Source organism: Heloderma suspectum, chromosome 6 (genome assembly GCF_057233095.1).
Source record: "Heloderma suspectum isolate Gila_16-S chromosome 6, 16-S_ref, whole genome shotgun sequence".
Lineage (NCBI taxonomy): Eukaryota > Metazoa > Chordata > Lepidosauria > Squamata > Helodermatidae > Heloderma > Heloderma suspectum.
This window is the reverse complement of record NC_139463.1, coordinates 111,593,369-111,603,472: the sequence shown is the minus strand read 5'-3', so window position 1 is coordinate 111,603,472 and position 10,104 is coordinate 111,593,369. Positions and strand designations below refer to the sequence as shown.

Here is a 10,104-nt window from a genome sequence, read left to right as displayed (position 1 = left end):
CATTCTGCAAAACAAGTCTATCAACTCCTTTGCAGTGGCCAACACTGTGTTATTTTTCACTGGGAAGATTCTGGCCACTTTATAAAGCTATCTCTACAGACTAAACAGTGTCTGTGGCAGCAAGTTGTGGTTGGCAATGGCTCAATGTAATCCATTTTTAGAGATGGCAGAGAAATCCACCATGGACTCCAATGAGTCCACCATGGACTCTATTCCACCCCAGAGTCTGTGGTGGAATGGACTACCCCCCCACCACCCCAAAATCCCCCCAGGACAGACCCTACCTGCGGAACAAAATGGCGTCCAGCACAGGGGATGCCATTTGCATCCCTGCCCTTGGCCATGATTGGCTACGTAAATATTTACCTAGCCAATCATGGCCAAGGGCAGGGACACAAATGGCATCGCCTATGCCAGATGCATGGCCAGATTCATGGCCACAGCCTGGCGGCTGTCCGGCTGCGGACAGCCCCGACCGGCGGCTCTGCAGACTCTCTGAGGAGTGGAACCAGCTGGGGAGGATTCTGGGGGGGGGATGGATCGCCTCCCCCCCCAGCATTTCCCGGAGTGGAACGGTAAGTGGGGTTCATACACCCCTATCCATTTGTAAATCTGACCATGGTCCTGACATTGGTTAATGTCTCAACAGCTTCCCTCTGTTTACTTTATCTAGTTTTACTAGAGTACATGCAACACACGTTTTTACTCATCTCCTCAACTGTGCTTCTTGGTTAGGCCACCATCCTGTCCTTTTCAAGCTTTCCAGAGTGGATTCCCTAGAAGGATGATGCTGACCAAGGGCTTGACATATCACATCATCCCGAACAGCCTGTGGAACTACCCAATAGGGATGTGTGAACTCACCCCTGTCAAGTTCTCTCAGCCCAGCCCTTGCCCCTGCTCACCAGTACTTGGACCACCCTCAACCTCCTCCCACACTCTGCGAGCTGCCTTCACTCACCCCAGTGGCCTCATCGAGCTCCATGTAGGGATGTCAGAGAATTCCGCAATGGATCTTGGTGAGGCCGAATGCCAGTGCATTCAGCCCCCCGAAATCCATCACGGAATGGCCTGCCACCCCCCTGCCCCCCGCGGATCCCCCCCGGGATGAGACTTACCTGGGGCGGATGTTCTGGATGGCAGCGGCTCCAGCGGCGGCTTCGGTGGTGGCGGCAGTGGCGGTTGGTCTTCCGAACAGCTGCCGCCACCGCCATTTGCAGTCTGTGTCCCCCCCCCATAGACGTGATAGGCTACATAAGTCTTTATCACATCTGGGTTTAAAAAAAAAAATGCGTACGCAAATGGCGGTGGCTACGGCCACCGCCATTTGCTTTCCTTATTTTTCGCCATCTTAGTTTACATCAATATTTAGGTAGACTGAGACGAAGAAAAGAAAGGGGAACGCAAATAGTGCCCACTACGCTATTTGCATTCCCCTTTCTTTTCTTCGTCTTAGTCTACATAAATATTGACGAAGACTAAGACGGTGAAAAATAAGGAACGAAAATGGCGGCGGCCGTAGCTGCGGCCATTTGCATACACTTTTTTTTTTTGTTACCCAGAGCCCTCCATGGCCGGAAATCAGGCTGCAGACGGCCCTGGCCTGGGCCTGGCTGGCTGCTCTGCGGAGTCGCCACGGAGCACAGCCAGCTGTCGAGGATTCCGGGGGGCAGGACCAGATCGCCTCCCCCCCATCGAGGATTCCGGGGGGAGGGACGGAATGCCTCCCGCCCCACCATGAACAGAATCCGTGAAAAGGTAAGTCACTTTCATACATCCCTAGCTCCATGGTTGCCATTTTTTTAAAAAAATGAAATGGTGATTGCAAAAACGTGCATGGCTTTGTATGCGTGAAAATGCAGAGTTTGCAAATGTGCATATTCTCATGTATGAAATGTGCATTTTTGTGAAGGGGCATATTTGTGTGTGTGCAAAACAATACCCAAATATGCACATTCACAAAAAGCGCATTTCCACATATGCAAAATTTACGCATTTTTGCGATCACCATTTTATTTCTCAAAAAATGGCAACTACAAAGCTCGAAGAGGCCACTGGGGTGAGTACAGGCTGATACTATTCTGCTATTTCCATCCATCACTTCTCATTGGCCAGTTTCTTTGTAACTGTACCTTTTCCCCCCAGTATTTCAAATGGTCTACCACTTAAGTCACCATATACCGTCAGGGCCAGAAATATTGGAACAAGGGTAATTGTTTTGGCAGTTGGCCTCTGCACACCACCACATTGAAGTTGAAAGGAAACACACCCAGATGGGAGTGAACTCAGGACTTTCAGCTGTACTTCAAGGGGTTTGATAAAAATGGGGCACTAACCATTCAGGAAATACAGCCAGCGGCATACACACACACCCATCGTTGGGGGCTCATAAGTAATGGAACAAACCAACATCATTTTAAACTTAAGGATCACCTTTAATACCTGGATGAAAATCCTTTGCAGTCAATGACTTCCTGAAGTCTGGAACCCATGGACATGACCAAATGCTGAGTGTCCTCCCTCGAGATGCTTTGCCAGGCCTTTACTGCAGCTGCCTTCAGCTGCTGCTTGTTTGTGGGTCTTTCTGCCTTCAGTCTTGTCTTCAGTAAGTCAAAAGCATGCTCTATTGGGTTGAGATCAGGTGACTGACTTGGCCATTGAAGAACGTCCCACTTCTTTACCTTGAGAAACTCGTGGGTAGTTTTTGCTGTATGTTTTGGGTCATTATCCATCCGCAATATGAAGTGGCATCCTATCAGTTTGAAAGCATTTGGCTGAATCTGAGCAGAAAGTATAGCCCTATACACTTCAGAATCCATCTTGCTTCTTTTATCAGCAGTCAGGTCACTGATAAACACCAGTGACCCGGTTCCATTGGCAGCCATACATGCCCATGCCATAACACTGCCTCCACCATGTTCGACAGATGATGCGGTATGCTTTGGATCATGAGCTGTTCCTTTCCTTCTCCATACTTTTATCTTCCCATCATTCTGGTACAAGTTCATCTTGGTTTCATCAGTCCAAAGAATCTTATTCCAGAACTGGGCAGGCTTTTTAGGTGTTTGCAGGCAAAGGCTAATCTGGCCTGTCTGTTCTTGAGCGTTACCAGTGGTTTGCACCTTGTTGTGAAGCCTCTGTATTTACATTCATAAAGCCATCTCTTGACTGTAGATGCAGACAATGACATGCCTACCTCCTCAAGAGTGTTCTTGACCTGGCCAGATGTTGTGAAAGGGTTCCTCTTCACCATGAGCAGACTTCTGCGGTCATCCACTTTAGTTGTCTTCCATGGTCTTCCAGGCCTTTTGCTGTTGCTGAGCTTGCCAGTTAATTGCTTCTGTTCAGGATGTTGCAAACTGTTGTATTGGCCACCCCCACTGTTTTTGCTATCTCTCTGATGGGTTTATTTTATTTCCTCAGCCTAATGATGGCCTCCTTCACTTGCATGGACACTTCTTTGGACCTCATGTTGGGAGTTGCAGTGAACAGCTACCAAATGCAAAGGTAACACTCAGAATCACCTCCAGGCCTCTTATCTGCTTGATTGGTCATGGGGTACCCAGGAAAGTTCCATTACTTATGAACCACCAATGATGGGGTGGGGGTATGCCACTGGCTGTACTTCCTGAATGTTTAGTGCCCCACTTTTGTCAAACCCCTTGAATTACAGCTGAAAGTCCTGAATTCGCTCCCATCTGGGTATGTTTCCTTTCAACTTCAATGTGGTGGTGTGCAGAGGCCAACAGCCAAAACAGTTATCCTTGTTCCAATATTTCTGGCCCTGACTGTACCTAGAGTCTGTAAAGATTGCCAGCATCTTGTGCTTCTTTGCACTCTTTAATACAGCTAAAACCACTAAAGCTTTCATAGCTCCGGCTGAATGAATTGGATTCTTTCTCCTTACCACTTCTGGCTCTTTAGTTGCTCTTATGGCTGCATAACCTGCATGTGACTCCTCTTCATGATAGAGACAGGACCAATCTGTCAACCAAATCTTCTTTGAAAGAATGCCCTAATACCACTGGCCAATCCAGGTCTACCCACAACTGAGGGGCACACATATATGTGTACTCGGTATGAGCAGGTCATACAGAATCGCCTGAGGATCTGTTAACTTCGACACGGAAACATCTTGGCTCCCTGAACTCAATGAACACAGTGCCACTCTCTGTGATGTGACCCCCTCCTCCTTGAGACACCTTCCCTGTTACTACGTATTTAACAGGACCATGAATAGTATGTACCACTACTGGAGAATTTCTTATCAAAAGTTTCTACTTTTATAACACCATAATTGATGATTGACATTCTCTCTCACGTGGAGAAAATTTCTGTTCTACTGCTGACCATAATGGAGATGCATAAGCTATAGGTCTGCTTCTATGGGGTGCTCCGCTTTCCTGATATAACATAGCAGCAAAATATTCTTCAGTTGACCCCAAGTGAATGTGGAAGGGTGCCTTATCAATTTTCACTAAGCCAGCATCATCATTTTGTTTTGTCTAAACCTCTGGAAATTTCTTTACCCAATAATCTCTTGGATCTATTTCAGTTGTGGACACCAGGGCCAGAACATCCCATTTGGCCTCTGGTATAATGATATGTGTGCTACCATTCCCTCTTGGATCATAGCACAAACATGCAGAAGCCAAATCTATTCCACGATTCCCTGCAGTCAATAGTGGGGATCTTAAAATCCCTGTCAAATTGGCTTGATATGTCCTGCACTTCTCACATTTTTCTACACCCTCCTAGCCTTTTGGATATCTTCCTCATGGGTATCAAACTGTCCTTCCTTCCCTAATTCTTGTTCATTAAAGTTTACCAAAGTTTTCAAACTTGGGATAAATCCTTCTATTAAACCCTGAATAAAAAACTCTTCTGTCAAAATCCCAATTCTGTCTTCCTTCATCATAAGCCTAGTAGCTACTGCTGCTGCCTTTTCCTCTGACATATGTATACTGTTCAGGCTGAGAGTTGTCAGACTTGATACAATTTTCCTGTGGTAAAGGTCCTGCTACTAAATCTGCACATTCTTCACAACATGCATCTGCAATGCATTCTCTGCACTAGTAGTAAGGGCTGATACAGCAGAATTCATCAGGTCTTTGCTGGAGCATGCCATGGCCAACTTAAATCAGACACTGACAAGGTGTGGCTCTGCCATGCTCTTATCACTTTCGCTAGCCAGAAAATACAATTTTGCTCACTCAGTGGACCTTAATGTCTTGACAGGGCAGGGCCTGAATTTCAGTGGCAGAGAGAGGTTTGTTCTGAACCACATCTAGTTGTGTTCTACCTCTATACTCTCAGGTCTCTTTCTTGTCCTTCTCCAGGGGGCTCGGGCACGGATCCAATTAATAATTCTTGGTGTGGATGGGCAGTGATCCTAGAATCTTTCCCCCTAATTTTATGTTTTCTTCTTAGAACACTTCTTCATATTACTTTTCAATACAGTATTCTATACTTCCCTTTGGCTCCTCCCCACTCTCGTCCTCACTCCTTCTTGCTTTCTCTCCTTCCAACAGATATTTGAGTTTCTCAGCTATTTTCAAACAGGTTTTTCCCACTCATACTCTCCCCTGCTTCTTCTGTGTCTTCTGTTTCTAAGCTATATCCCAGAGTGCTTGGGGTAATTACGTTACCTTCCCCATCCATAGCTTTTTTAAACAGGGTCTTTCTTGTTTTATGGTTCTACTTAGAGACTCTACAGGTTTCCTTTTTTATTTCTTTTTTTTAACTTTCTCCTCCCAAGGGTCTGTACCCCTTTTCTGTGTCCTGCTAAAACATAAAGGTAAAGGTAAAGGTGTCCCCAACCAGTCGTGTCCGACTCTAGGGTGCAGTGCTCATCCCCGTTTCTAAGCCGAAGAGCCAGCGCTGTCCAAAGATGCTTCCGTGGTCATGTGGCTGGCATGACTGAACACCAAGGTGCACAGAACGCTGTTACCTTTCCCGCCGAAGCGGTACCTATTTATCTACTTGCAATTTCTTGCTTTCGAACTGCTAGGTTGGCAGGAGCTGGGACTAAAGATGGGAGCTGATTCCATCACGCAGCACTCGGGTCTCGAACTGCTGACCTGCCGACCTTCCAGTCTGCAGTTCAGCGTCTTAACCACTAAGCCACCACAGCCCCTCTAAACTTATCATCTATTAAATCTGCAATATCTTCTGGGAATTTATTCCCCCTCATATGGGGGTCCCCTTCATGGATCACTGCCTTGTTGTGGCGAAGGGGCTTGCATAACTCAGTGAAGCCATAAGCTATGCCATGCACGGCCACACAAGACAACAACATATGGGGGTGGAGGTGCACACAGGCTGGGTATTATGGTGTGGTTCCCCCAACCCTTCAGTAGCTATGACTACTGTTTTTAATCATAAAGTTTCTTATAATGCCAGGATCTCTTTATGGCATTTAGAATTATCAGCGTGTCCTGTCTTCTCTTCTCCCAACTCTTTGCCTGCATCATGATTGTAAAAGCAGCCTCAGACTTCTTTTTCTTCAAATTTGCCAGTTCCTATTCTATCTCTCTGAGCTGTTCCTTACACTCTTCAGTGTTTGCTCTTTCCTTTCTAAAAGACTTGTTTCAACATTGTCCTTCATAACCTGTGCTAGCTGAGCACAAACAGCTTTATTCTGTACTTTCAGCTTTTCATTTATTTCTATCAAATGTTTATTTTGGCTTTTTTGAGTTCTTCTTTCTCTCCTCTCAGGGTTTCCTCCATGCACATCAAACTGTCTGTGCATTTGTACAAATGCGAGAGGCAGGCTGCCTTAATTGTATCTTTCCTCAGTTTGGATTTTTATTTTTCTACATATCTCGAATCATCCGACTGTTCATGTGGGGTACTGGGTCTGGTTATCAACTCCCAACTTCCCCTGTAAAATCCTGAGCAAAAAGCTTGCACTTTGGTGGATGGGCCCCTTTCAAATTACAGCCCAGATTAACCCCATCATCTTTAGACTCGCCATCCCTCCTTCTTTAAAGATCCACCCAGTTCCCCATCGCTCCTTGCTTTCCCTGGTGATTGCTGGAGATCTTCATCAGTCTGACTCAGCCCCTCCCCCACCAGGTTTGGTGGCGGGAGAGGAGGAATTTCAGGTAGCAGACACGCTGGACTCCAACATTTTCTGAGGGAAGTTACAATACTTAACTTGGATTTGGGCCCAAAGATGGTTCCTGGGAATCTGCACAGCATTCACCAGTTTCACCAACACTGCCCTCACAAGCAACGTTCTCCGTGAGCCTGCAGTAGGGCAGGGGGGGGAGGTGTTATGGGAGTGAGGATGGTGCCAGGACTGAGCCTAGTTCCTTTGTTTTGGTTTCAGACTCTGATTCACACTTGGAGATACAGTTAGAAGTCCAGGACAGACAGGGTGCGGGAAAGAAAATCCCCCAACACTCACCAGGAGCCAGCGAAGAACTGTCCCGGGGGCTTTAGGGGGATGTGGAGCAGGCTCATCCTCCCCCCTCCCCATGGGAACCCAGGTGCTGCTGGACATAAGGATTCTGTTAGTACAGCCCAACTAAAAACAAAAGCAAAAAACCAAAACCTACACAATTAAATGAAAATGGAACAAATTTGTGGTAAATTATTTACACCGCAATTCTGAGCATGTATACATAGAAAAAAGTCCCATATAGCTGACTGTGGATTACTGCTCTTCAGTCTCATTACTTACTCCTGGCAGACATAAGGCTTCATCACACAGAGCTTTTATCCTGCGACTGAGATTGCTCCTTCACGGAAGTCTGCGGGCACTTTACATGATGCCGTGACCCTCCTGCACTAAATGCCCTTTGTTCCATTTTTTAAAAGATCCCAGATAATGAGGTATCAAATTGCCCTGTTGTGATCTGCTTCAGTTTCCACTGTGAAAAGAGTTAAAGCGTGAAGAAGAGGAGTGAGATCAATGAAAGAGAATGGAAGACTCAGATACGGGGAGAAGCAGGGCAGGACGGGAGCGCATGTAAAGGGAGTCAGTGGTGATCCTGCATTTAAAATGGAAGCGGAAAGCCCCATTTTATTATAAGCTGGTGCAGAAATGCCCATAAGGGCCATAGAATGTTATATTCCACTTTTGTTTCTTCTTCTTAGATGGTCCTTATTGTTCAGATCAGGCCTCAAAACAATGATGTAGCATTTTGGAGAAAAGATACAAACCAGTAAGCCAGCACTGGAGGCTATGATTGAGAAGGTCTCCACTGCAACCATATATTTCCCCCTTGTGCTCAGGTAGGTGGGAACAAAGGACAGCCAAACACTGCAAAAGACCAACATGCTGAAGGTGATGAATTTGGCTTCATTAAAACTGTCAGGCAGCTTCCTGGCTTGGAAAGCCACAGTGAAGCTGACAATGGCCAGGAAGCCCATGAAGCCCAGGACACAGTAAAACATGGTGACTGAGCCGTCATTACATTCCCAAACAATCTCCTTAGTCATAGAGTACATGTTGAAATCCGGGAATGGGGGAGAGATTGACAGCCACAGAGTACAAATAGTCACTTGTATAAGGAAGCAGGAAAGAATGATAGATGTTGCCAGTCTTTTCCCCATCCATTTCCTCATGCTGGACTGTGGTTTGGTGGCCATGAAAGCCAGGACCACTATGATGGTTTTGGCCAATATGCAAGAAACAGCCACTGAAAAGATGATACCAAAAGCATTTTGTCGAAGAAGACAAATCGTTGTCCCAGGTTGGCCAATGAATAGCAAAGTGCAAAGGAAGGAGAGCATGAGGGAGACAAGGAGAGTGTAGGTCAGGTTCTGGTTGTTGGCTTTGACTATGGGCGTGTCTCTGTGCTTAATGAAGATCCAAAGCACCGAAGCTGTGATGAAAGAAAAAGAAAGAGCGACACTGGCCAAAGTGATCCCCAAAGGTTCATCATAAGACAAGAAGCTTATCTTCTTTGGAATGCAAAGATCTTGTCCATCATTTGGATACTGATCTTCTGGACATTGAAAACAGTCATCCATGTCTAGAAAAGAAAACATCAGGTTTGAAATACAGCAGTCCTATGTTTATAGCACTGAAATAATCATGGCTCTATTGCAAACATTGCAACCTCATCTGCAAGTTACAGTAGGGGGCAGTGTTGCAGTTAGCTAGTTAATACATGGGAATTTGGGGCATAGCTAGCCTTAGGAACTCCATAGACGACAGTGTGGTTTCCTGCTCCTCTGTTTCCTCCCCCCACCCCCCAATCTTCCACCATTGCTGGGAGCACTTCTGTTTGATCTCTGTGTAATAGGGAATATTTTGAGTTCATCATTTTACCTGTAGGACTGGTAAATTGCTCATTCTGCTCGGCCTTGTTTCTCTCTCTCTGCTAACTGCCTTCTTAACAGCAGGCAGGAATACCAAATAACTCCCATCAGGCTCACTGTGACAAGGTCTGAAATGGAGAGTGCCAGCTTGAAAACTGTAACACCAAATTCCTAGACTTCTTGTGCAATTATATTTGCAGACTTTGTTACTCAGTATAGGTCTATGGACAAGAGACAGTTTTGTTCAGTTGGTTTACATAAAACAAAAAAAAAGTGATCATTTACAATGCACAGTTCTCAGAACTTTGCAGTGTACTTCTCAGCTTTTTCAAAAATGCATGTGTATGTTTTAGGGGAAAATATATAGATAAACATGCATTCTAGGGCAGGGGTGGGCAGGACATGGACTACTCTACCACTTTGTGATGCTATCAAGAGTAGGGATGGCGGAGAATTTCTCCCCGAAACTTCGGGGGCCCGAGCGCCAACGTGTTCGGCCCCCCGAACAAGTTTCGGGGAGAAATCCTCCGCACCCCCCCCGCACCCCGCACCGCCCCGGGACGGGACTTACCTTCCCTGAATGTCCCTCCCGGCGGCGGGTCCGGCTGGCGGTTCGTCCGGTGTTCGAGCGGGGCGGGAGCGGCAGCCGGTCTTTCGACCGGCTGCCGCCCCCGCCATTGCAATGAAAGAAAAAGAAAAAAAACCGTCCCCTGATAGGCTACGTGACGATTCACGTAGCCTATCACGGCTAGATTTGCAAAGTCAGCCCTGATAGGCTACGTGAATCGTCACGTAGCCTATCACGGGTGACTTAAAAAAAAAAAAAAAAGT

At 46.3% G+C, this 10,104-nt stretch overlaps 2 protein-coding genes across 2 annotated transcripts; one reads left to right on the top strand and one right to left on the bottom strand.

Moving 5' to 3' along the window:
• The first annotated feature begins 394 nt into the window (after positions 1 to 394).
• On the top strand, positions 395 to 7,533 carry LOC146342532 (uncharacterized). The gene is made up of 4 exons (XM_084808582.1): positions 395 to 575; positions 1,563 to 1,758; positions 3,424 to 3,507; positions 7,334 to 7,533. The coding sequence occupies exons 1-4, from the start codon at positions 418 to 420 to the stop codon at positions 7,361 to 7,363; spliced, it is 468 nt and encodes a 155-aa protein (XP_084664708.1). The 5' UTR covers positions 395 to 417; the 3' UTR covers positions 7,364 to 7,533.
• Positions 7,534 to 7,595: 62 nt separating this feature from the next.
• On the bottom strand, positions 7,596 to 8,982 carry LOC146342531 (vomeronasal type-2 receptor 26-like). Its single transcript, XM_084807882.1, has one exon. The coding sequence runs from the start codon at positions 8,980 to 8,982 to the stop codon at positions 8,074 to 8,076; it is 909 nt and encodes a 302-aa protein (XP_084664008.1). The 3' UTR covers positions 7,596 to 8,073.
• Between the last annotated feature and the right edge of the window lie 1,122 nt (positions 8,983 to 10,104).